The 27,867-nt window shown below is 36.3% G+C and overlaps 2 protein-coding genes across 6 annotated transcripts in view; one reads left to right on the top strand and one right to left on the bottom strand.

Annotated features, from left to right (window-relative positions):
• Positions 1 to 27,867, bottom strand: part of RBBP8 (RB binding protein 8, endonuclease) — a 386,439-nt gene that overhangs the window by 72,179 nt on the left and 286,393 nt on the right. The window contains exons 2-4 of one of the 5 annotated variants that reach the window (XM_060613433.3): positions 18,895 to 18,979; positions 15,131 to 15,336; positions 486 to 528 (exon numbers count right to left, since the gene is read on the bottom strand). The exons of 1 other annotated variant lie outside the window; for it this stretch is intronic. In XM_060613433.3, coding sequence (XP_060469416.1) covers positions 486 to 528; positions 15,131 to 15,239 — 152 coding nt within the window. In that variant the 5' untranslated portion in view covers positions 15,240 to 15,336; positions 18,895 to 18,979. Of the gene's footprint in view, positions 1 to 485; positions 529 to 15,130; positions 15,337 to 16,565; positions 17,211 to 18,257; positions 18,458 to 18,894; positions 18,980 to 27,867 lie in introns of those variants that run through there. 3 more of the 5 variants (XM_060613432.3, XM_060613436.3, XM_060613435.3) reach the window with 3 other exon arrangements.
• Positions 18,273 to 27,690, top strand: LOC144613836 (uncharacterized). The gene is made up of 2 exons (XM_078435380.1): positions 18,273 to 19,038; positions 27,383 to 27,690. Exon 1 carries the CDS (start codon positions 18,343 to 18,345, stop codon positions 18,916 to 18,918), a length of 576 nt encoding a protein of 191 aa, XP_078291506.1. The 5' UTR covers positions 18,273 to 18,342; the 3' UTR covers positions 18,919 to 19,038; positions 27,383 to 27,690.

Below are 27,867 nucleotides of genomic sequence, written 5' to 3'. Positions count from 1 at the left end.
GGGGCTTGAACTTACAACCCCTAGATCAAGAGTCACAGGTCCACCGAATGAGCCTGCCAGGAGCCCCTTGTCTCATTTCTTGTATCAGTTCAGAAATCCCATTTTGCTCCCTTCTTGCAGTATCTTAAATTCCAGGTGTTAATCACAGATGAGAAAAGAATAACATTGACAGATCAAAATGAATTTATAGAACAGTTATTTTCTTAATAAATACTTTATGGAAAAAGATTATATGTATACATACCCATATGTATGTATGTATATATAAAAATTACATTAATGTATAAATATATGCAAATATTAACTAAGAATATACTCAAAATTAAGTTATTCTTTTTACCTTAGAATTTTGAAAAACTCATGGTCAACTATCCAAGGTCCATGCTGTAAACTAACTTTCTCATAAATAAGCCATTGAGGTCAAATAGGACGTCAGTATCAATTAATTTAAAAATAAGAAATCAGTATTATATACTGGTACTTACAAAATTCGTTCCTTTTTCAGTTTTGTTACTTTTACTTGTAAACCTGAAAAAGAAAAAAAAACCCCACAGTATTTTATTTATACATTTACCATTTCTAAAGCAGTTGATCTGAGTTTCTTTATGAGTCTAATGCTACACTATTAAGTTACTCAACTCTGGGCTCTGAATAATAAGCCAGGTCCCATTAGCTTGGAGAGTGTATTTCCCTTATTTGTACCCCAAGGTCACAAAAGTATATCTGCAACATTACTGCCTTTAGTCTATTATATGACAGCTAAGTAGAGTGAAATTTTCTCCACCTAAAGTGAGTTACTTCCTTCATAATAGCAGGGGCAAGCATATAATTAGAGGCTCACTATAAATGAAGGTCTATGTTCTGACATAGCCTATGTATTTGCTAACAGCAACCATGCTTATGTAGGCTCAGGTCTTCTGGGATTAAAATAGATTACTGCAGGAAGTCCTGGATGAGGAGCAAAATTGCTTACGCTAAAATACTTAACAAAGAACACTCAAGATAGCTGTTACATATATTTCTTATTTTAATTGAGTCTGACACAACACGTAAGAGAAGACTCCTGCCTACGGGACTCAAGCAGTTATCATGAAGAAAGCAGGCTGAAGGGCACTGAAACTGCAAGGAAGGATATGGACAAAATAGAGTGACATTTCTAATTTTTGTAAATGATAATTAACAAAAGGAGAAAAACGGTCATTAAACAAATACAAAAATCTATCCAACATTACTAGCAACTAAATATAAATTCAAACCAAAACAATTACTTAGCAAAATTATAAAGACTGTAATACCCAATATGTTGATAAAAGTGCTGTAAAACTATACTCCCATACTTGCTGGAGATATTATAAATGGATAGAATTCTTTTGGAAAGCAATTTAGCAATACATAATAGGACTCCTTCATCAGTATCTCATTTCCTGCATTCTAACCCAAGAATATAATCCAAACTATAGAGAAACTCATAGTCACAAAGGACACTGAACAATTTATAGCAATATAAACTGCTTAAAATAGGGATGTTTAAGTAAAATATGACATAATCACTTGATGGGATAATAGTTATTAAAATAAGTGAAAAAAACTGTCTATTTAGCAACGCTAAACTATTTGGTTTTCTATTTTCTCTATGACCTCTATTTTCTACAGTATGATTATCATAAAAGGAGGAAAAAGTTTCTCTGTTTGATTTTTCTGAGTCTTAAATCAATCTTTTTACTATTCTACACTTTTTCTAATTGTGGATATTTTATTTACTTTTTAAAATAATGCTTAGCAAATTTAGAAGTTCTGTATCCACTCAAGAATTTCTTTCATTTGGGGTAGGATTAGTCCCCAATAAATAGGTATTAGTTGACTAATTATTGAAAAATCAAAGATTTACTATTTGCCTTTGATAGTTTATCTATGGATTCTAATAAGTTATACATTTAGAAAAACTTTCCATATACTGTACATAGAAACATTAATAAATTTGTTATTTCTAAGAACAGGACTTTTCGCTATCGGTATAATTTAGGACAAGCATTCAAAAACAGAATTTAGACAAATAAGAGTTTTAAAAAAATTATACATTTCTCCACCAATCCCCCTCCATGATGCTGACTAGGGATAAAGTTGATAGGATGGTATAAATACTGACGGGAAAGCCACCTCTTCTTATCATCCCAAGTAGTAAGGATTTGCTGCGAGGAATATAGAAAAAGGCAGGCCCTGGACAACTGTTTTGTGTTAGACTTTTGCCCTGTTTCTCAAATTTCACCTCTAGGAAATGTCCAACTGATAGGATACACTTTACCCTTATTTCTACAGCCTAAAATGTGAATAAACAAATATGAATTGTGAGAAAAAAGTTATGAATAAACAAATATTCACAGCAGCTTTATTCATAACAGCCCCAAACTAGAAACCACCCAAATGTCCTTTAACAAGTGAACTGTTAAAAAACAAAACAAACAAAAAAAACTGGTACATACTTGTACCACATGTACTCTTCAGCAATAAAAAGGAATGAAATGTTGATACATGTAACAACTTGGATGGTTCCCAAGGAAATTACGACTGAAAAAAAAGCCAATCTCAAAGGGTACATCTGATGTGATTCTACTTACATAACTAACACTCTTGAAAGGAAAAAATTATAAAAAACATATTATTGGTAGCCACAAACTGGAGGGGTTGGGATGGGAAAAAGGGGGCTGAGGGCTTAAATAAGTGGCATGAGGGATCTCTGGTGGTAGTCACAGGCATCTAAAATCAACATGGTGGAAGTGAGTGCATATAAAATTGGGGGTATCTGAATAAGGTTGGTAAATTGTATCAATGCCAATTTCCTGGTCCTGCTGTTGTACTATAATTGTAAAAGATGCTCCCATTGTGGGAAATTGGCTGAAGAGTATAGGACAGTTCTTTGTATTATTTCTTAAAATTTCATGTCAATTTACAATAAGCTCAAAATAAAAACTTAAAAAAAATTATGGAAAAAGATCTGCCCTAATAGTTGAAAAATCGTTAAAATATAAAACATAATAAAGGAAAATATTTCTTTTAATATTAAGAATAAAAACTGGTATGCTGTTTAAAAAAAATCTTTTCCATCTGTCAAATTCCCAGGCTGAGAAGCTTCCTTCTTTTTCAGATAATGACATACTCATGAAAACTTGAAAGTACTTACTTAGTAAAGCATCAAATCATTCTTAAAGAATTAAGAAAAAAACTTATGACCTGACTAGGCCAAAGACTAGAGTCAGCAGTTTTTCACTCTCTTCTTTCCAAAGTGTATGAAATTTACTTTTTTTTTTATTTAAAAAATTTTTTAATGTTTATTTTTGAGACACAATGCAAATGAGGGAAGGGCAGAGAAAGAGGGAGAGACAGAATCTGAAACAGGCTCCAGGCTCTGAGCTGTCAGCACAGAGCCCGATGTGGGGCTCGAAGCCATGAACCGTGAGATCATGACCTGAGCCGAAGTCGGATGCTTAACTGACTGAGCCACCTAGGTGCCCCGAAAATTTACTTATTGATAGATTTTATTTTTAATTTTACCCAACTTCTAAAACTCAGTGCAGCCAAAGATGAAAAGGATTATTGCCATGACCATTTTAAGAAAAGAAACAATGAGATAGAAAATCCATATAAACATCAAAAGAAAATTCTTGGGAAATATGGAAAGAGTACTCTTTTATCTTGTAAGCATTCAACACCTGTGAGGCATTTGTTCTGTCATGCAGATCAGCCCTGAAACAGGTTTATGTGTGTGTCTATGTGTGTGTGTTTAAATTTTAGCATTTGCTATTCATCAAGTCAATTAGGCATCTACAATTAGAACCCCTATAAAGTGTGCTTTAATCCTGTTCCACACCCATCGGAAGGAATGAGGCTATACAATGTAGCTCCTGTATGAACAGGTAGTCTGTTCAACAAAGTATTTGGGATTGTAACACTGGCAACCTGAGATACCTATTGAGGAAACAGCATTCACAAGACCAAGTGCTGTACTACAAATTAACCCTACTCTGGCTAACATATGGATATTGGAGGAAATGAAAAAATTAAGGGCCCATATGTGTAGTTATAACACAGGAAAAAAGTTTATTTTATTTTTTTAATATTAATTTATTTCTTAATGTCTTTTATTTTTGCGAGAGACAGACAGATAGAGTACTAGCAGAAAAGGGAGAGAGAGGGAGACACAGAATCTGAAGAAGGCTCCAGGCTCTGAGCTGTCAGCACAGAGCCCAGAGCCTGACGCAAGGCTCGAACTCACGAACCAAAGATCATGACCTGAGCCATAAGTCGGATGCTCGATTGACTGAACCACCCAAGGGCCACAACACGAAACAAGTTTAAATAAGAATTCAGAAATGAGATAAGAATTTGTTATAAGCAAAATAAAAATCACTATGTTAACTTTTACTTTAGTTCTCTACCCAGAACAGACCATATATGCAGTGTATGTACTGTCACTTTAAAACAAGTTATCTATGGTTTTGAATAAGCCTAATAACTTTGTTGACAAATAGTGGCTTTATGTAAACAACTCAAGTAATTTAACCTCTACCAAAATATTACCACTAGTTTTTCTGCAAGGGCCTAATAAATTATTTTAATTCCAAAGTGAAAACTCGTCTTTATAAGATGCTTAGTTTAAGTCTTAAATTTTAATTATCTCAAAATAGGTAAATTAATTTTTATGGACTCAACTGAACTTATAGATGTTAATACAAATGGAAAAATATTAGATGGGAGAATTACTTATAGTATTAACAATGAGTATGACACTGATGTTATGGACCAAAATTACACGCAATTCCTTTCACTGTTAATTTATGTAGCCTTAATATGAATGTCATCTTTTAGGAATTTTGATGAAACATTTGAGAAAATAAATGAAACAACCCTAAACCAAATCAAGAAGTATTTATCCTGTTGTATTAGAACCTCTATAGTTTTGTGTGTCTTCAAAGGGGTTCTAATTTTGCCTAGAAAAATCTGCCTAGTTTTCTAAAAGAACTGATTACTGTATTTACCAGATACAGAAAACATTATTAGATGAGATGCTGATAATAGAACCTAGCATGAACAAGAGACCATTTATTAAAATGGTGGCATTCTGGGGAGCCTAGCTGGCTCAGTTGGTACAGGGTATGACTCTTGATCTTGGGGTTGTGAGTTCAAGCCTCACATTGGGCACAGAGATTACTTAAAAATAAAAGTCTTTAAAAAATAAAATGGTGTTTTGAAAAATAAACATTCTAAATTCTATTTTATTATTCTATTTATTAGTGCTTTTAAGTAATAAACCTGATACTGACAGAGATTTAAAAAGGCAAAAAAATATTGTACCCAATGAATACTTTGAATTGTTCAAACATCTGAAATTTAAAGAACTCTGAAATTTCTATTAAATTCTATTAAAACATAAAACATGCTCTAATAAGTTATCAGTAACATTTATCAAAACAATTTGTTTTTGACCCTGATACTAGCAGCATTTGTCACAAAAGGAACATAAGACACTAAAGTGAACAATCATGAAGGGATACAATTTTACTAAAGATAAAAAATATAAAAACTCAGTCACAAATGTCTCCAGACTTTTCCAACAAAAATGGTCTTTGCACACTGCTGTTCAATAGAAGTTGGGAGACTTTATCTATTCTTTCCCCCCCAGCTTTAAAAGAATGCATATAGCTTAATATATTCTTGTGATCAGTGTACAAACTGTCTTGCATATGACATGTTTATCTATCATTTTATTATGTTTTGGTCAAATGAAGCAAAAAAAAAAAATCTCATGATACAGTGAGTGTATTCAGATGTATATAAATTCCCATGTATATGGGAAGAGTTTCTTGGACATCTAAGTAAGAATTATATATTTCAAGTACTACCATTCAAAACATTTCTTCTTTTTTAAACTGACATAAAGGTTTAAAAGTAATGAGTCAATTTTGATTTCTATATATACTTCAAAACCTGCAAAGTCCAGACAAGTCCATGTTTGATGTCTTTCAAATAGCCTCTTATATGGGTTTCTCCAAGTGGATCCCCCACTTTCAAAAAAATTAAGTACCCTTCAGGCATGTCTTTGATGTTATCACACAGTTGGAAGATCTAATGTTATATGGAACTGTGTAGAATACATAAAAAGTCTGCTTTCAGCAAATTTGCCTCATCTGAACCCAAATGTTTTTAAATAACATTATTTTTTTAAAAACAATAGTGCTCATTTAATACCTTTAAGAATCCACAAGGGATTTTGAAATTGGAAAAAGAAATCGTATTATAATGAACCAGAAATTATCTTCTCTCATCAGTTCACACGTATATCCAATACCTTCCATTCATAAAGCACTTGGGTATTAGCTAAATATACTGAAACCTGCTGTATTCCTCTTTTAACATTTTCAGTGTATATAAACTGACTCTCCTGAGAGTGTGATGAGTACTAGAGAATAGCTATGAGGAGTCCACAAGTTAGAAGAATTATCCACCATGTAATATTTGTGAGTTTGATATGTTGTATAATGTGATGAATTTGGCATGTTGTTTCTTATTAAAAAGTGTGTATTAGGGCACCTGGGTGGCTCGGTTAGTTAAGCATCCGACTGTTGATTCTGGGTCAAGTCATGATCTCATGGTTTGGGGGAGTCAAGCCCCACATCAGGCTTAGCACTGGCAGCATGGAGCCTTCTTGGGATTCTCTCCTCTCTCTCTGCTCCTACTTTCACTCATGCACACATGTGCTCACACTCTCTCTCTCTCTCAAAATAAATAAACATTAAAAAAAAAGTATATTATTTTCTTGACTCTTCCTCATCATAAAGTAGGGGTTTCCTGAAGACCCTGAAACACTAAGGAACATGAAGAAAACTGCCAAATATTTTATCCCTGTTAAATTAAGAGCCTAAAAATAAAACTGACCCAATTTTATTTATTTATTTATTTATTTTTAAATGTTTCTGTGAGTGAGAGACCACACAAGCAGGGGAAGAGAAGAGACAGAGGGGGACCAGAGGATCTGAGGCAGGCTTTGCATGGACAGCAAGCAGTAAGCCTGACACAGGGCTCAAATCCACAAACCATGAGATCATGATTCCAGTTGAAGTCCAATGCTCAACCAACTGAGCCACCCTGGCACCCCTGACCCAATTTTAAATGGGCATATATAAAAAGTCTAAAATGATTATGTACAACATGGAAAAGCAAGCACCATTTAAATAATGAAATAATACTTAAAAATAAGCCATATATGGGGCGCTCAGTCAGTTGAGCTTCTGACTTGGGCTGAGATCATGATCTCGCAGTCCACGAGTTGCGGCCCCGTGTCGGACTCTGTGCTAACAGCTCAGAGCCTGGAGCCTGCTTCAGATTCTGTGTCTCCCTCTCTCTGTTGCTCCCTCAACCTGTGCTGTCTCTCTCTCGCTCTCAAAAATAAACATTAAAAAAAAAAAGCCACGTGTAAAACACTATGAATATTGATCACAACAATGCATAAAGCTACACACATTTCTTTTAAAAGTAGGAAAGAATAAACAAAAAAGCACAGATGCCATTCTTGTAGAATGGGGACTTATTTTTCCTTTCCCAGCTTTCTATAGTATTTTCTAAAAACAGAAATTTTAAAGTAAATGGGTAGTAAAATATTTCAAGATTTTAAACAGATACAAAATATTGATATTTTCAGGGCGCCTGGGTGGCTCAGTCTGTTAAGTGTCCGACTTCAGCTCAGATCATGATCTCACAATTTGTGGGTTCAAGCCCCGCATTGGGTTCTGTGCAGGCAACCCAGAACCTGGACCCTGCTTCAGAGTCTGTGTCTCCGTCACTCTGCCCCTCCTCCACTAGTGCTCTCTTTCTGTCTTTCAACAACAGATAAATGTTAAAAATTTTTAAAGTTGATACTTTCATATATAATGGAATTTAAAATACTGATGTTCAAGAAAATATCACATTGACCAAGCTATAAACTATGCAATTCATTCATATAGCACTTATTAATTTTTTAGTATGTGCCAAGTACTTTTACCTACAGGGATGTAAAGATGAGTAAGATAGGGACTCTGCCTAATAAAAACTTAATGATCTTCTTAAAACCAGTTATAAAACAACAGAAATAATCATTTGAAGAAGAACCTAACCTTATGCTTGAAGATGGCAGAATACTAGTTTCCTATCAAATGTTTATTAACAACTCAAGTATGTCTGGTTCTATTTAAAAATATTTCAAGATATTATATTTGCTTCACTTCCAGATCACCTAGGATAAGTTTTATAATATGTAGCAGTGACACTCCCATAACAGTTTAAACTTGAAGCTGTTCTTATTGGTAAACCTATGTGATACAGTCACAGCATGAGAACCCAAAAAGAAGATGCTGCTGCTCTTCAACATAAATTGTCAGACTGTTTATTCCTTCCCAGTTTTATAAGTAGTGCATGTAGCTGATTACAATGTTGTTATTGGGTTACCAAGGCAGACTCTCTCGTATGTGGCTTATTTTTGCTACCATTTCACTGTACAATTATATTATATATTTCCCTAAAAAAATGAATTCAAAGCCCCCAAAACTCACTGTGTCTTCTTCACTGTTGTATCCTCAGCAACTGCTATCATTCTTAGCATATAATCTAATGACCCTCACTGAATGAATAGCAAGTCAGTACTAAAACTCAGAATTGTTCCTCAAAGTTTTACGATAGATTTTCTGGGGAAAACAGTATAGTCAATGAGCAGAATTAATGTAAAATATTCATATTTATCCTTAGACATATGACCATGAGCATAGTTTACTTTAAAATAAGATCTTTATCACTAACAACAAATTTGAATTCCCAATTTTTCAAATATTTGAACTAAACAGGTCCTAGAAATTTAGAGGAGAAAGGCCAACAATCCTAGAAAATAAGCAACAATGGGGCACCTGGGTGTTTCAATCAGTTGAGCATCTGACTCTTGACTTCAGCTCTGGTCACGAACTCAGTGTTTGTGAGTTCAAGCCCGGTGTCAGGTTCCACGTTGACAGTGTGGAGCCTGCTTGGGATTCTCTCTCTCCCCTCACTTTCTGTCCCTCCCTGCTCATTCTCTCTCAAAATAAATAAACTTAGAAAAGAAAAGAAAAGAAAAGAAAGGAAGCAATAAAGTATGTAACAGTTCATAAAAAATATAAATCACTCTTAAACATTAGCAAAGATACTTAATTTCATAAGAAAAATACAAAAATTACATTGAAAAAATTAACATAGTAATCACACATCACAGAGATGTCTTTTAGATACACATTTGAACTATAAAGATATTTTTGACAATTGCGGAAAATTGAACACTATCATCTAATAGGTACTAGATGTTAATTATTTGTTTTGTTAGAGTGATAATGGTTCTTTCTAGTTAAAAAGCCTACTACAAACACATACTAAATATTTATAGATAAATTATGTCAGAGACTCCAAAATAACTGAGTGAAAGAGGGATAGAGAAGTACATGGAATACAAGTAAAATAAGACTGGCCATTTATTGATGATAGTTCAAGCTGAGTGATGACTATATAGGAGTTCATTTTATGATTTTCTTTACTTTTATATATATGTAATAATTCCTAAAAAAAAAAAAAATGAAAAAAACACTTAAACTTTAAATTAGAAATGAACACTGAATATAAACACAAAAGATTATAAAAGTGGTTACCAGTTTGTGTTGGGGGGGTGGGAAACTTTTTTTTACTTTGTGTTTTGACAATTTAGAAAAAAGCTTAAGTTAAAAAAATAGATTAAACAATAATAGATACCTTGATTTCTAAATGAACACAACTGTACCTCAATTACATCAGCAATCCTATACGCTGAAAGAGGGCTTTAATGAAAACATGAAACAGAATGATTGGTCAACGAATGAGCACAACAGAGCATAAAGGATGCACGTATAGTAGAGGTAGCTGAACTCCAACTTTTCATAATGAAAAAAAGTAAAGAGTTTCTAATGTTTACTTCAGCTAGGAATTTTAAAAAACCACAATTAGGGGCACCTGGGTGGCTCAGTCGGTTAAGCGTCCGACTTCGGCTCAGGTCATGATCTCACGGCCCGTGAGTTCGAGCCCCGCGTCGGGCTCTGTGCTGACAGCTCAGAGCCTGGAACGTGCTTCTGATTCCGTGTCTCCCTCTCTCTCTGACTCTCCCCCATTCATGCTCTGTCTCTCTCTGTCTCAAAAATTAAAAAAAAAAACAAAAACCCACAATAAGTAAAGACTTCTAGGAAAGTTGCAGGATACAAAATCAATACACAGAAACCAATTTTGTTTCTGCACGCTAACAACAAATAATCAGAAAAGGAAATGAGGGATGCCTGGCTGGCTCAGTCGGAAGAGCATGCAACTCTTGATGTCAGGGTCTTGAGTTCAAGCTGACACTGGGTGTATAGATTACTAAAAAAAAAAATAAACCTCAAGAAAAAAAAAAAGGAAATGAAAACAATTCTATTTATAGCATCAAAAAGAATACTTAGGGGGCACCTGGGTGGCTCAGTCGATTAAGCGTTCGACTTCGGCTCAGGTCATGATCTCATGGTTTGTGGGTTGGAGCCCCGCATAGGGCTCTGTACTGCCAGCTCAGAGCCTGGAGCCTGCTTCAAATTCTGTGTCTCCCTCTCTCTCTGCCCCAACCCTGCTTGCACTCTGTCTCTGTCTCTCAAAAATGAATAAACGTTTAAAAAAAAAAGAAAAAGAATACTTAGGAATAAGCTTACCCAAAGAGATGAAGGATTTGTACACTGAAAATTACCAAGTATTCATTCCTTAAAGAAATTAAAAACTACATAAATAAATAGAAAGACTTGGCATATTCGTGGACTGGAAAGCTTAGCATGGTTAAGATGTCAATACTACTCAAAGAAATCTACAGATTGAAGGCAATCTGTATCAAAAGTCCAATGATGATTTTTGCAGAAATAGAAAAAGCTGTCCTAAATTCATATGGAATCTCATGGGACTCCACATAGACAAAACAAACCTGAAGAAGAACAAAACTAGAGATCCCACTTCCTGATTTCAAAACTTACTAAAAGTTACAATAACCAAAACAGTATAGTACTGACAGACAGATGTGTAGACCAACAGAAGAGGAAGTCCAGAAGTATACTCATATTTGTATATACAATCAAATGGTTTTTGGCAATGGTGCCCAGAAACTCTATGGGGAAACAGTCTTTTCAACAAATGGTGCTGGGAATATTAGATATCCACACACAAAAGAATGAAATTTGGCCCTTGTATCATATACAAAATGTAACTCAAAGTGGATGAATGATCCAAACATAAGAGCTAAAACTATAAAACAGGATAAAAGCTAAATAATATTAGATCTGGCAATGATTTCTCAGGTAAGACACCAAAAGCACAGGCAACAAAAGAAAAATATAAAGTGGATTATATCAAAATTTAAAACTTCTGTATGTCAATGAACAGAATGAAAACGCAACCCAGAGAATGGGAGAAAATATTTGCAAATTATGTATCTGATAAAAGAGTAATATCCAGAATATATAAAGAACTTCTACAACTCAACAACAAAAAACCAAAGCTGATTAAAAATTGGACAAAGGAGGGGCGCCTGGGTGGCTCAGGTGGTCAAGCATCCAACTTCAGCTCAGGTCATGATCTTGCGGTTTGTGAGTTCAAGCCCCACGTCGGGCTCTGTGCTGACAGCTCAGAACCTGGAGCCTGCTTCAGATTCTGTGTCTCCCCCTCCTCTTTCTGCCCCTCCCCTGCTCACACTCTGTGTCTCTCAATAATAAACGTTAAAAAAAAAAATAGACAAAGGACTTGAATAAACATTTCTCCAATGATAAACAAATGGCCAGTCAGTACATGAAAAAATGTTCAACATCACTAATCTTTAGGTAAATGCAAATCAAAATCACAGTATCACCTTACATCCACTAGGATGGCTACGACTATCAAAAGAAAAAAAAAGAAAACAGAAGATACCAAGTGTTGGTAAGAATGTGGAGAAACTTAACACTTGTGCATTGCTGGTGGGAATGTAAAAATGGAAAAGAGTATGGTAATTCCTCAAAAAATTAAAAATATAATTATCATATAATTCAGCAATCCCACTTCTAGATACACTTCCAAAGGAGTTGAAAGTAGGGTCTTAAAGATTACTTGTACACTCCTGTTCAGAGCAACATTATTCTCAACAGCCAAAAGATGTAAGCAACTCAAATGTCCAACAATGGATGAATGAATGGATAAGCAAAATGTGGTATATACAATGGAATATTGTATATGCCTTAAAAGAGAAAAAATTCTGTAATATGCTACAATATGGATGAAACTTGAAGACCTTATGCTAAGTGAAATGAGCCAGTCACAAAAAGACTGTTATGAGATATTTAGAATGGTCACAATCACAGAGATAGAAAGTGGAATAGTGGCTGCCAGGGGCTGGAGGCAGGGATAAATGGGGAGTTATTGTTTAATAGGTATAAAATTTCAGTTTTACAAGATGAAGAGCTCTGGAGATGGATGGTGGTGATAGTCGCACAACATCATGAATGTATTTAATGCCACTGAAGTGTACACTTAAAAACAGTTAAGATGAAAAATTTTATGTATATTTCATGGAAATTTTTAAAAAGTAAGTATCCCCACTTCTCCCCCTCGCCAAGAAGAGATAAAAGTAAGAATTTTCCAAGATTTCTTAACCATTTAAATTTTCTCATGTTTATTTTTTTGGCCATTCTTTTTCTGTTTCTTTCTAGAAATTAGCAGTTTCAAAAATCATAAAGAGGAATGTAAAAGTAATCAGTATGTGAAATCGCTGTTATAACTTTTTTATAGTATCTCACTGTATCTGGCTGGGATAGTCCACACCGGGCACAGATAATTATAACGGTGCTGCTTCAGAAAGGACAGCATTCTAATATCTAAACACATATAGCTAGTACATATATTGCTTACTATGTGCCATAAACTCTTCAAAATGTTTTACATATATTAAAATATTTAATATAATGTGAAGTAACTATTATTAGTATCTTTATTTTATAGATAAGGAATCTGGTGCACCATAAAGTTAAATAGCTTGCACAAGGTCACCACCTCCAAGGGTGAGATGGCTTTCAAATATTGGCAGCCTAGATCCAGAACTCAGATTTAACTAACAAGTACATCACATAGCCTCTTTCTCAACACAGCACTACCTATACAAGTAATAGAAGTAAGCACTGAAAATGAAAATTTTAGACTTAATCCTAAAGATAAAGCATGGTAACAATCTCTTTAGCATAGTACATAATGTTTTACATAATTTGAACATATCTACCTTTCTAGCATCATCCTCTTTCCACCTGACCAATAAATTCCCATCACTTACCTCATTTTCTCTGTGAGCTATACCAACTTATGTACAGTTCTTTGATTAAAATCAAGCTGTTACTGCCAAACTTGTGCTTAAGCTATTCTCTTAAAACGTTCCCCTCCTACAATCTTCGTCTGGCTAATTAGACTCATTTCAATGGTAAAGCCTGATTTGACAGTAAATCAATCAATCAATCAATCTCTCTCAAGGGCACGCGCACACACACACCCGGTCCTTCCTTTATGTTCCCAGATAACTATATATGACTCATTCTTATTCATAAGGTATGGCATATGGTAAGTGTACCCCAAAACTTTTCTTGAACAAGAGTCTGCCAGTACACTGGGGTATGCAAGAATACTTCTGGGGTCCATGCTTCATTAATTCATGATGAGTCCATTATCATGAGGTTCTGCCAAGAACTACATTTACCACAGAAAAGTTCTAACAGACCCACATACTAGGTGGATCATGGTTGTTTTTTTGTTTTTTTTTTTTTTTTTTTTTTATGAGAAAATTGTCATTTATTGCTTTGGTTTTACCCAACAGGAAGAAACAAATTTGACTGCCATTTATATATTTTCTCAAATTGACCATATACAGTCTTTGCCCATTCCAGAAAACTGGGGCAAAGGTAATTATAACTAAGTACAAAAAAGCAACACATGGACAAAAAAAAAAAACATTCTCAGCATTAGGAACACTCATGACCCCAGGATCCATTAGTGCTCATCTCTGATGAATGATGCATTCTTTTGAACCAATCTGATTTGGTTAAAATATAAAGAGAATACCTGAAAAGTTTTTGATTGATCTAGACATTCAAAAGATAGAGAATATAGTCTAATTTAGAGGTTTGGGGTTTTTTTTTTTTATTCTTCATATTTTCTTTCAGATGAAATATTTTTTTCTCTGAAAATGTAAGTAAGATTAGGTGGATCATATTTTAATGGCATTCCAGTGTAATGTGAAGGCTGTCAAGCACTATAGTATTAAACCTATGGTTGCAGCAAGAAACAAACATAATACCAAGCAATTTCCGCCCATGGGAAAAACGTATTATGTTAAAGTAACAGAATTAGACAGATGTTAATACCAAACATTGAGTCTACCTTTAAGAGAAAATTCTTTTATCTGGAGTACGTTTTAACACAATCACAAATAATAATTATATATTCATCTCAACCACAATTGCTCAATTCTCCTCACACTCATTGCACTTCACATAAACCTTTTAGCATTTATTTCATTATACTGTAATTATCTGTTTACATGGCTCTATCTCTATTAGACTCCAGGCTCTTTGAAAGCAAACTGCCATTCACTTTCATATCTCAGTGCTTGGTAGCAAATAGATTCCCAAAAGCTTGAAGAATAACTTTAGTGTTTTAATGGCTGTAAAGAATCCTGCACATAATTTTATAGGAAAAAAAAGTAAGTTTAGAGATTATATATCTTGGCTGAGATCACAGATCAAGTAGATAAATGAATTCGGAATTCACATCCAGGTCTTCAATCAACAATTCTATGCCGTTTCCACCACACCACACATATTACCATAGTAAATAACTATAAGATGTGCAAAAACTACATCCCATAGTAGGTGTCTATAGTTATAGAGCAACAACTCAATCATAAATGACTCACAAAAAATTACCTTTATTAGGTCCCTTAAAAATGAGATCTCTGAACTGTCACACAAAGTTATAACTATTTAGTCTCAATAGAATACTGGTGTACTATTAAAAAAAAAAAAAAGACTCTTACCTTGTACTTCTTTATCATGATACTCTTTTAGTTTTGTCCAAAGTTCCTTGAAGTCATTAGATATATCTATAGAACTAGGGCTTCCACAATTGCTTCCAGAGATGTTCATCTTTCTTAATATGCTCCACACTTCTATTTGCCTAATGTTTTCTGACTTTTTCTGTTACATTATATAGGTATGAAGTTGTCTTGGGCAGTTGAAATACCTGAAACAACAGATTGCAACACAAATGAATTTTACATTTATCTGTATGTAATTTTAAGTTAGAATATCTTCAAGCTTAGCCAGCTATTCTCAAGTTTTCCTTATTTACCTACACTCAATCATTTTGAGAATCTGGGGAATGGGAAGTAAAGACAATTATGCTGAGAACCCTGATTTCAGTTATTTGGTCTTTAGTTAAGCTAAATTTTAAGGCAAACTTTCTCTTATTCCTCCTAGAAAGGAATAATTACTCAAATTGAGATGTTTCTGATATTGAGAGGTTTATAGTCATTCATGATCAGCATTGAATAATTCAACGTTCTAAAAAGAATTTATTTTTTGTTAAACTTTTCAGTTGATATGAAGTTCAACAATATACTGAACCAATAACTGGAAAACATTCTGAATATCCTTGACTTAAACAGTATTCACATATATACATCTACATATACATAGAAGCACATGCCTTATAAAAGAGCAAGAAAGATGTTTGTGATTAATACACACGAACATCTGAATACCTTTCTTATTACAAGAGAAATCAGTGAGCAAGATACAGGCACAGCAAAGAACTATGAATACAGAAACGTCTAGTAACAAGACAAAAAGGGTAAGGCTATTTTGTGTCCCTCTTAGGGTAGAGGTGAATGATAATTACTTGTGTAGCCCCTGAAGGAAGCAACAGGATACTGAGAAGTTCAAGTGGCTTCATAAATATTTTAATGTGTCCTTAAGTTGAAACCATTAACTAGCTACCACTAAAAAAATAAAACGATTAGTAAGTTTACTAAACCTCACATATGGCTCCTTAGCCAATGACTTACCATGCTCAAACTGATTTAAGTGTTTCTTACTAATCATTTCTCAAGGTCTCTAATGAAGAAGCTAAAATAAGCAATGACACTTCTAAAGGAGAAGACTGGAAAAGTACACTCTTAAGTTTTATAAACGTTGTGATTGGGGGCACCCAGCTGGTTCACTGTGTAGAGCTATTGATCTCAGGGTCATGAGTTCAAGACCCACGTTTGGCATGAAGCCTACTTAATTTAAAAACAAAAAACAACTGTGATTAGGCTTTGTTGAGACAGTGAAAACTGAACATGTACTGGATTTTAGATAATATTAGCGCATTATTTTTAATTGTCTTGGGTATAATTCGCTCATATTTAAAAAAAAAGTCCTTAGCTGTTAAAGAGATATATACTGATACGTTTACAGGTAAACACTCACCTGTTCTGGATTTGCTTTCAAATGCTCCAGCTAAAACAAAACATGAATGCCGGGTAGGGAGATGAAACCAGTAGGCCTGCTTTCACAGTTATTGAAACTGTAATGGATGGGTCTCTCTCTCTTGTGTATATTATTTCCACAACAGAGTTTTTAAAAGAGGGATTGGGTGAATTAACACAGCTTCATTTCCAAAGAGACCTGAATTCTATTTCTTAACCTTAAAAGATAAATAGGCTTACACTACTGTCAGTAAAAGCCACCATTTGTTTACTATATGCCAGATACCGTGCTGCTTTATAGTCATTTTTAAACTTAATCTTGAGAACTCTATAAAACAGCTACTGTTACTACTATCACTTTAGAGTTGGAAAAACAGGTTTAAGAAATAAAGTGACTTTCCCAAGGTCATTCTGTTAGGTCCAACACAGCTAAATGGGGGTGGGGGTGGCCCTCATACTCTAGTGATGTTAATCAACTGCAAAATACTTTCCAGTAGCCTAAGATGGGGCACCTGGGTGTCTCAGTCAACTGAGGGTCAGACTTCGGCTCAGGTCATGATCACATGTATGGTTTACGAATTCAAGCCCAGCACTGAGCTCACTGTTGTCAGCCAAGAGCAGCTTCCCATCCTCTGCCCCCTCTCTCTGACCGCCCCCATCCCCGCTTGTGCTCTCCCAAAAATAAATAAATATTTTATAAAATAAAGGAGCCCCTCCCCAACAGTAATTAGTTCTATTAAGTAATAGTTTAAAACAAAATTTTAATGACTTCAATGAATATTTTAAAATTGCATAGTATTCAATTGCTTAAAACAGTGTAAATAAAGTAAGCATTCTTTAACGTACCCTGAGAGGTAGCAAAAAAAAAAAAAAAAAAAAAAAAGCGTTTTTTCACCACATAAAAAGTTTACCCACACTGAACTTAAAAATTCTGGCTCGAAAAACCATCTCAAACCTATCCTGCACGGCCAGCACGTTTGTCAGAATTTCTTTTGGTTTGAACCGTTATGGTTACACGAGGATGCGCCTTAATTTCGCAGAAATGTGCACCTTGTGCCTCAAAGTGCATTCCGGGCTCAAAAGTCTGTAATAATTGAATACATTTCTTTGCATCCTGTAGCACTGTAAACCACCAACCACAGTGAAGGTGCTCAGTAAACTCTTTCCAGTAGCACCCACCGCACGTATTCTCACACAGGTAGGGCAAGAGCCGCGCCTGGAGTCACACAGGTGCCAGAGACAAACGCATAGGGACTGGACAGGTCCTCTTACGGGCAAAGCAGAGGTCCAGAGGCTCCCATGCCCATCCCAGCACCCGTAGCCACCAACCTCTACCCCCGCACCGCGGCCACCCAAACGCTCCAAAAACCCGCAGCGCGACTGACGCGGGAAGCGAGCACCGCGCACCCCACCCCACCCCCCGCGAGCGGCGCATGCGCGGGGGCGGGCTCGTAGTCAGTAAGCGAATCCTCAGCCAGCGCGGGAGACCAAAGAACCGCAGGGAGCGCGGGCTCGTCCTCCTTTCCCGCCCACCTCCAGCGGAGTTTATCCGGGCTCCAGCCTCCTTCCTCAGGCAGCCCCGAAGCCGTACCGCCACCCCCACCCCAGGGGCCAAACGCCTACGTTCGGCCGGTAGCTCCTGACCGGAAGTAGCCGCTAAGACCCAGCACTCCGGGTCTGGGGAAGGAGATACCTTTTTATTCACGGCTTACAAGTCTTCCTCAAGGTTCTCGAAAGCCCCAGCACGGAAGCAGACACGACTCCGGGGCTGTGAAGGAATGGCCACTCGCTTTTCTTCTCTTTCCCTCACTAATCCGCCAACCCCCCTCTGGGAAAGCCGGCCCCTCAGGGCGGCCCGCGCTTTCCGGGGGTGGGGAAGGGCCCGAGGGCCGCCGGCCGGGCTTGTAGGCGCCCGGGCCCGCCCCCATCGGAGCCCGCTCGACGTCACGGAGGAGTTCCCTTCACGTCACGCCCCTCCTCCGGCCGCCGAGCTAGGCGGTACATCGCTCGCCTCTGGCGGAAGAGCTGGGTGGCCCGTGTGTTCCAAAATTAAGCGTGGTGACTGGAGAGTCGAGCGCCAGCCCCTGCTGTGTACGGGGCGGCTCCGGGAGCTGGCGGCCGCCACAGCGTTTTTGAGATGCGCAGGAGAAAACTCAGGCATTTCCGTCTGGGAAATTCAAGCCCGTGGTGTTACCAGTGTGTCTGACGTTAGCATATTTCAGGAAAGCCTGTGTAAGTGGCCACTACCACAGGGACAGTTAACACTAACTGATAAAGGAATGGACACGGATCAGTCTAAGGTAGCGTTCTGCCTTGTAGCTATCTATTACCTGCAGATTAGTGATGTGACCTGACAGGACTGGGTGGTGAGGCCATGTAGCAAAGCGATGTGTAAGTGGAAAGTTCCTGAGGACCCTGAAATGAGACGGAATGAGAAGTGCCCAGCATTATTTGTTGGGACAACAAGCTGTTAGGTAATTTAATTTTTTTTTTAATCAACACTTTCTGTGGCTGTGTGTTTGTAATGGTCAACCTGTTAGTCTGTTTTCCTACTTGATTTCTAAAAGAAGCATTTTAGCATTAGCAGTCCTACAAATGAAGTTGAAAATAAACAATAGGCTACAATCACAGTATCTTTTAAACCAGTCCAATACTGTTCTTTAATACTTATGAGACCTGGGAGGGAGATAAAGTATAGTATTATAAACTTTAAAACTTAAGTAGTGTTTAGGAAATCATAAATACAAGCTATAAAGTTAATTTTTCCCACTCACTCCTCATGTTAAGGGATGAATATCAGAGCTTACTCCTTGGGATTTCACCCAATAGGATGTTTCTGTACCATTGGAGCAATGCTATAGGAACGTTGGTGTTTTTAGGGAAGAGGGTTGCTAAATCTTCATTACCCTGTTAGAGTAACTATCATTTGCTTCCAAAGTTTACAAGACTTCATAACACTTTTAAAGAAAATGGGTGAAAAATTGACTGCCATTTCTAATACAACACAGGAGGCATAGTTGTTTGTATAAATGTTTATAATGGAAAGTTTTGTTATAAATGGGAAGAACCTGTAGTCAGTTTGTCATTTAACCGTACACTGAAAGAATAGTGTACTTGTGGTCTGAAGAAAAACCATCAGAACAAAATGATGTAACTTGTTCCTCTGGCCTCTGCCAATGGCTTCACTACCCAATGCATTTATATAAGTCAGAATCCAAATAATCATCCTTGACACCTTTCCCCCCTTTAACCCGCTTATCCAAATTACCACCAAATTCTGTCAGTTTTACTTACCAAATATATCCCAAATCAATCCCCTTCTTTTCATCACTTCCACAATATTCCAAAAATACCATTGTGTCTTAACCTAGTCTGCTAGTCTGCTTTCCATATCCATCCAACCAACAACCCCATCTAAACCTTTCTCTTCACTGGTGTTCAGAAAAAAAAAAAAAAGAGTATCTGTTCTCAATTCATGTATATATTTAAATTTTAAATTGCATGCATGTAAAAGAACAACAACAAAAAAATAGGGGCACCTGGCTAGCTCAGTCGTAGAGCAAGCGACTCTTGATCTCAAGGTGTGAGTTGAAGCCCCATGCTGGGTGTAGTGCTTACTTTTTTAAAAAAAGATAAATTGTATATATGTATTGCTGAAAAATGGTAATAGTCTAATGGGTAAGTCACAGGCTCTGGAGACAGACTTCTGGGTTCGAATACTGCTCTAATACTTCCTTACCAAGTGACCTTGGATGGATTTCTTAACCTCTGTCTCATTTTTCTTACCTGTAAACCGAGGATAATAATAGTACCAACCATATAGGATTATGAAGAGTAAATGAATTAGTACATGTAAATTGCTTAGTACAGTGTTCATAGACACAGTATGTACTTGGGAAAAAGCTAGCCCTTATTGGTACTTCTGAGTTATCTTATGACTATCAAACATATTTTTAAAGACATTTTTTAAAAGGGTGAGAAAAAAATAGAAATCTATGTTTTCCTCCTCCCACCTTAAATTTTACCCACTTTGAGACTACTTCTTTACATTGTAGCTACTATGATCTTCCTGAAAAATAAATCTGAAAATGGCTGCTTAAACCGTTCAGTGGCCTACTGTTACTCCTCGAAGAAAGCCACTTTGAACTGCCTCTACTACCTCTGCAGGTTCATTTCCAATCATTTTCTGCCATCTGGCCTTGACCTTTTAGTGTCTCCTAGGTCTTTGCGTGCTGTTGCCTCTGGAATTATCAACCAAACCTACCCCTGCCCTTTGCCCAGCTATTTACTAATCGTTTTATCTTGTTTTAATAGTCTTTTCTATTAAATCCTCTTATAGTACTGTGTATGTTCCCATCTTACACTTATTACAGTTTTAAATATTTGAATAATTTTCTTTTCCCACTAGACTAAGTTTCTTGAGGTCAAAACCATGTCTTGTTCACCTTGTTACCTCCAGAAACTAACCCAGTGCCTGCCATAAAGTCAGTACTGTGTGGATAAACGAATAAAGTTTAAGGGATTAACTATTTTTTATGTAAGTAGAGAAAATCTTTGAATCCATTCAAAATTCTTAGATTATCCATGTGAGATTTTATGGCGATCACTTTAACAGTGGAAATAGTGGGCATACTCATAGTCTCTCCCAATAGGAGCTTTAAACCCCACGTGGTGGAATAAATTATGAGGTTCTAAAGATATGTGGGAAAACTTTATGGCTTTGAACAGTGGTTCCCAAACATTTTTAATGCTTAGAAAAGCAATAATTGTATTACATATTGTGATAAAAAGATGAGGCTGCTTCCGTCCAGAGGCAGCAGAAGTTGGAACTTCAGCCACCAGGGCCAGTGATGCTCCCTTGAGGGCTGGGATTTTAATGTCCTAGCACACCTATAATCCCTTGGAGGCCCCTGATTAGGATGCTCGATTTAAAAATTGTGTGATGAAATGATTCAAATGGTAAATTTTATAATATGTACATCTGTACATTTAACAACAATAAGAAAAAAAATGTGTGGTAGCAATAAAAACTCTAGGATTCTTAGAACTGTAGAATTTTGGAAATATGTAGATTTTAAAATCATCTAACTCAAATCATTTTAAACCTGAAACCTTTTGTTGGTACTACAGTCTGCTTAACTCCTATAGTTGAATGGCTGAGGGTTGCAAAGGAAAAATCACACAACAGGTTACACTGATATCACTAAAATTATGTGGTTTCAAACCTCATATAGGGCATTAATTCTTAAAACAGACTTTGTTCAGCTGCTCTTGTTTCCTTTGCTGTCTTCCAAACCTTCACTATTTTCCTCAAGCCTCTGTACAGTATTCTCACTCTCAGCAGACACCCTAGTCTCCAGGTTAATCAGAACAATTGGGGTCAAAAGGTGTGGTCTCCTTGAACTTCACTTTTCCTTTCTCAACCCTGTGAATTAGGCAATACCATTTTGCAGTCACAAAGTAACTCAAATCCACTTGCTTCTCCCCACCTCTTCTGCATCCACTTTGGGGTGGAGTCATCAGCATCTTAAACCTCTTCTGCAGCAATGGACTCCTTTTTTTTTTTTAGATCAACTATCTTTCTACTTCTGTTTCCCCCTTACTGTGGTGTACAGCACTCAGAGTAGTCCTTTAAACAGATAACAGATTTAATCAGAATAAAATGCTGTCCTGCTAAAAACATTCCAGGGTCTTCCCGTCACCTTAGAATAAAATCAAACCCTTTTCCATGGAGTCAGGACAAGTGAATCACAATATTACATTGGTGTTATTCCTAAATAATAGTTTTGAATTAGTGCTTTCCTTTCCATTCCCTTTTACCCTTGTTTAGGCTGTGTTATTTCTTACCTAGACTATACAGTCTCCTTACTTCCAGTCTTCCTCACCTTAATACAGTGTCCACACAGCTGCCAGAGATCTAAACCATTATTTCTGATCCTGGCATTTCCTTGCTTAAAATCCTTAAGTGGCTCTCCATTGCTTAAATATGATCAATACAAAAATTTATTAATGAGACTTTATAGCACAACTGGATTTGGATAGCTGCATTTCAGTGCTCAAAACCACATGTGGCTAGTGGCTACATATATATTGGACAGCACAGGCCTAGATGTATAATGAACAAGTGAGGTTACATGGTTTACCTGAAGAACCAGGCTGGAGCAAGGACTAAGGCACAGATAACTGATTCCTAGTCTTAGGCTATTTCTGCTGTTTGTGCTGGGCATTTCTCATCTCTTTCCCACTCCCCACATCACCCCATTCCCCTCCCCCGACCCAACATTGAGGGCCTATATCCCCAAGCAAAAAATTTAAACGTGATTAAACCCATTATGATTATTTACATAATACTGTCAGCATCTCTAATATGGACACACAATACTTAATAAACTAGGGTGAGCTGTCTACCTACAGCCAGAATTATTTTAAAACTGTTTAGAATTAGTAAGAACTATTTAGAATTATTAGAAACAAGACAAAAGGCTGTTTGAGAGAGAAGTGGGAAAGGAACTTTTGAGACAAAAGAAAATTATGTTCACTGTCAGCATTTGTGTCAATTTGAACACTTGATTTAATTGTTAAGTTGTTTACAGTAATTACTAAGTGTTGTTTAGGGATAAGAGTTTATGTCAGTTGATGATCTTGCCCTAAGTGACAAAATGTTTTGTTTATGATTTGAATTGAGGGTGGCAAGATTCCAGTTGGGTTGAACAGTTTTATAATTGTTTTAAAAGATATATCTAACCCTCTCAGAAGATGTCAATATTACAGTTTTTATTTTAACAGTCTTAAGTGGTTATTAATGTGCTTATAACAAACATTAAAAATTATACATTGCTTTCCAATTAGAAAAATTAGCCTTATGTAGTCTGGCCAACTTCTAACTTAGATATAAGAAACTTTATTTTGACTTTTACTATGGCTATATATACCTTCTTCATTTCTTTTTATAAACTAGTTGATAGTTTATAAAATGATATTTGTGTTCTTAAATATCATTCACTTAGCTACTTCATTTCACATCAGTAATGGGCAAAGTTTTATTAGATATATAATTTGCCCAATTTAGGAACCCTTTATACTTGATAAAGATTCCGATACACTATATGATAAACCGTATACTTGCTTAGTTGCCTAGTTTAAATAATGCCAGGCTGATCAAGAATGTTAATGATCTATCTATTACTGCAAAATCATTCATTATGAATGGAAAGGAGTTTCTTTTTCTTACAGGTCAGCCATTTTATAATACAGTGGCTGCTTGGCAGTATTTCATACCTATGCATATGGGTTTATAGAGCCCAGGAATTTTGTTATTTAGCCCTTAGGTCTTGTCTCTTAACACTGACATTTATCTGCTGTGGAGATGATAAAAGAATTTAAGATTGATCACTAAGAAAGTAGAATAGAAAAGTAGATTTTATTTTGAGAATCTTGTGAAACTAATATGTACCTTTTTATCCAGTAAATACAGTTTTATACTTGTATTCTGTATACATATGTATAATGCTACCATGATGGAAGCTGTGGGAACAGTATTTATTTACAGTAATGTAAATGGAAAATATTATGGGGGTGCCAGGGTGGCTCAGTCAATTGAGTGTCCAAATCTTTTTTTTTTTTTAATTTTTTAAATGTTTTATTACTTATTTTTGAGAGAGAGAGAGAGAGAGAGAGAGAGAGAGAGAGAAAGAGAGTGGGGGAGGGGCAGAGAGAGAGAGGGAGACACAGAATCGGAAGTAGGTTCCAGGCTCTGAGCTCTCAGCACAGAGTCTGACGTGGGGCTCGAGCTCGCAAGCTGTGAGATCATGACCTAAGCTGAAGTCAGATGCCCAACCTACTAAGCCCCCCAACTCTTGCTTTTGGCTCAGGTCGTGATCCCAGGATCATATCATGGGATGCAGATACGGGTCAGGTTCTGTGCTGAGCATGGAGCCTGCTTAAGATTTTCTTTCTTTCTCTCTCTCTCTCTCTCTCTCTCTCTCTCTCTCTCTTTCTCTTTCTTTCTTGGGTGCCTGGGTGGCTCCGTTGGTTGAGCGTCTGACTCTTAGTTTCAGCTCAGGTCATGATCTCATGGTTTGTGAGTTTGAGTCCCACCCTGGACTGTGCACTGACAGTGCAGAGCCTGCTTGGAATTCTCTCTCCCTTTCTCTCTGCCCTCCTGTACACTGTCTCTCCCTCTCTCTCTGAAAATAAATAAATGAATTAAAAAAAAAGATTCTCTCTCTCTCTTCCTCTGCCCCCCTCCCCCCTCTTGAAATAAGTAAATAATTAATTAAAAATTTTAAAAAAATATAAAGGGGTAACTGTAGGAATAAGTCCCTGGCAGTTGGACTCTATTAGTTAAAGCATTCTTTAATAGGCTCACAGGAGCAAACATGTTTAATATTCATTGCTTTGTCCACTTAAAAAATTTAATGATTCACCTCTTATATGGTATTTTTTCCATTTTTGATGAATTTATTCAATACTGACAAATAGTTGTGATCATTAATGCACTCATGCCTCACAAATTACATGTCTTCAAACACAATGGCAGACCTTTTTTGCCCCAATTTTTTCTATTCTATGAGAAAAATAGACTGTTTAAAATATCGGCTTTTCGCTTTTCCTAATCCATATGTCAGTCTGAGGTTAAGGAAGCTTTGATAGTTACCTTTCCAAAAATGTTTTACATTCAGAATTTAGTTCTTAAAGGAGACCTTCAGTTTTAGCCAATACTTTTTCAAAAATTTTACTTCTTATAATCAGAAGTATTAGAAACGTTTAGTGAAATTAAATTATGTTTGAATTTACCTCACACCTTTGGTGACTCTTTTTGAGGATTATTTAAGATACTAAGACAAATCTAATGTGCTTCTTATCTAAAGTGACCATATCCCTAGGCTTACCAGCAATAGTTCTGGTTAATGTCTATTGTTCTGGTTTAATTACTAACAAGGCTCCTGTCTACTCTCAAAAATGTCCTGGGTTGGGTGATAAATCATATGGTCAGAGCTTTAAGGTATTTGAAATATAAACTAATAAAAAAAGGGAAGACTTAGGAGTGCCTGGTTAAGCATCCTATTCTTCATTAAGCATCCTACTCTTGATTTCAGCTCAGGTCATGATCCCAGGGTCCTGGAATCAAGCCCCACCTCACGCTTCAAGCTGAGTGAGGAGCCTGCTTAAGATTCTCTCTCCCTCCCTCTCTTTCTGTGCCTTCCCAGCTCATACTCATGGGTGGTCTCTCAAAAAATTTTTAAAAAAGAAAGAAAAAAAAAAAAGAAAAAGGGAAAATTTAAATTACCCTTTATAGTCAAGAATATTTCCTTTGCAACTATGTACAGACCTAACTGAATTATTTTTTTTAAGTATTTATTTATGGGCATCTGGGTGGCTCAGTTGGTTAAGCATGCAACTTCAGCTCAGGTCATAATCTTGCAGTTCATGAGTTCAAGCCCCATGTCAGGCTCTGTGCTGACAGCTTGGAGCCTGGAGCCTGCTTTGGATTCTGTGTCTCCCTGTCTCTCTGCCCTTCCCCTGCTCACTCTCTGTCTCTCTCTCAAAAATAAATACATATTTTAAAAAAAAAGAAAACTTCTTATAAAAAAATAAATAAAATATTTATTTATTTTGAGAGAGAGAGAATGAGTGGGATGGGGGCAGAGAGACAGAACCCCAAGGAGGCTCCACACTGTGCAGTGCCCAAAGCAGGGCTCGATCTCATGACCATGAGATCATGATGTAAACTGAAATCAAGAGTTGAACACTTAAATGACTGAGCTGCCCAGGGGCCACACCATGCTATTTTTGAATAATAAAATCTATTTAAAGTTTATTCTGTGCTTTTCTATTTTTTTTAATTTAGAAACTACTTTTGAGAAAATAACCAAATAAAGTTTCTGAATTTTGATAATTATTACCTAAAGGCTAATTTGCAGTCCCAGTACATTTTTCTGTTTATTTCAGAAAACTTTTATAAGGTTACTGAAAGGGCTTTAAAATATGATAGCAATTTGAGTCTCATAATTTAGAAAAGGAAAATAAATTGGGCTCTCTCAGTCAGAGTTGGAGTGAAGCACCTATTATATGGACCAATCTCAGTTCATTTTTTAGACTTTTTTGCATTAATAATTGTACTTACTAGAAATCATGGCATACATGTTCCTTTACATGGCTTATAATAGTGAACATTTGAGGGGCGCCTTAGTGGCTCAGTCAGTTAAATGTCTGGCTCTTGATTTTGGCTCAGGTCATGATCTCATGGTTCGTGGATTCAAGCTTTGCATTGGGCTCTATGCTGACAAGCACGGAGCCTGCTTGGGATTCTCTTTCTCCCTCTCTCTCTCTCTCTGCCCCTCCCTACTTGCACGCTATCTCTTTCTCAAAAATAAATAAACAGTTTTTAAAAATAGTGGACATTTGAGAGGTGAATATAAATTGACTTCTAATGGAGTTAGCAAGTGTTCATTCTTAGCTTTCCCAGCCCTGAGTTTTAGATTCTCCCATGTAGTAAGCTTAAAGCTAAATAGATTGAAGGACCTTGAATTATGTTATTATCTCCAAAGGGAGCAGAGCAGAAAATGCTCCAAAAAACTCACCGGTTCTATAATCAATGACGACTTATAGCCATATTCCTGGCCTATGGGACTATGCAAGTCCTGAGCTAGAGATAGGACCTAGGAGTTAAGATTTAAACTCTAGCCCTATCTCTGATAATCTGCATGTTGCCTAGACTAGTCTTACTTCCCCAACCAAAAAATGAGAATACTCATACTTACCTGTGTCCGAAGGGATTATTATAGGAATGAAATAATATATCTGTAATTTCTTAAGGAAGACTTCTAGAAGTTTGAAGCAACTTGCCTATTGGGAGCAGAGTGGTAGAAGGCTTTCTACGCCGAAGGCATGTGCAAAGTTTCTGCTATGGGAAATCATTGTGAATTCTGGAAACTGTAAGTATATAGTAATGTATTTGTATAGGTTGACAGTGGGAAATGAGCAGCAGCTCCACCTAATTTGTTGAATGAATTCTAATTTTTAATAATCCTACTGAGCAAGTAATTTAACATCTCTGTGCCTCAGTTGTTTATCAGCGATCCGAAGATAATATATACCTTGGGTATTTTACATACAGGATTGTTAACAGGATTAAATGATTATAAATGTATCCAAACAGTGTAAGAAACTGTTGTTAGTACTAGATAGATTTAAGAACTACGGCTAATCAGAGAGATCTCTTCAGTTGCTGAGTTATGTAATTGTAGTGAAACTGTTGAATTGCTATGCAAATTGTGACAGATTTATAATTATAGAAAGGA

Source organism: Panthera onca, chromosome D3 (genome assembly GCF_046562875.1).
Source record: "Panthera onca isolate mPanOnc1 chromosome D3, mPanOnc1 haplotype 2, whole genome shotgun sequence".
In the NCBI taxonomy this organism is placed as follows: Eukaryota; Metazoa; Chordata; class Mammalia; order Carnivora; family Felidae; genus Panthera; species Panthera onca.
The sequence above is the reverse complement of the archived record's forward strand: the minus strand, read 5'-3'. Positions and strand labels throughout refer to the sequence as shown.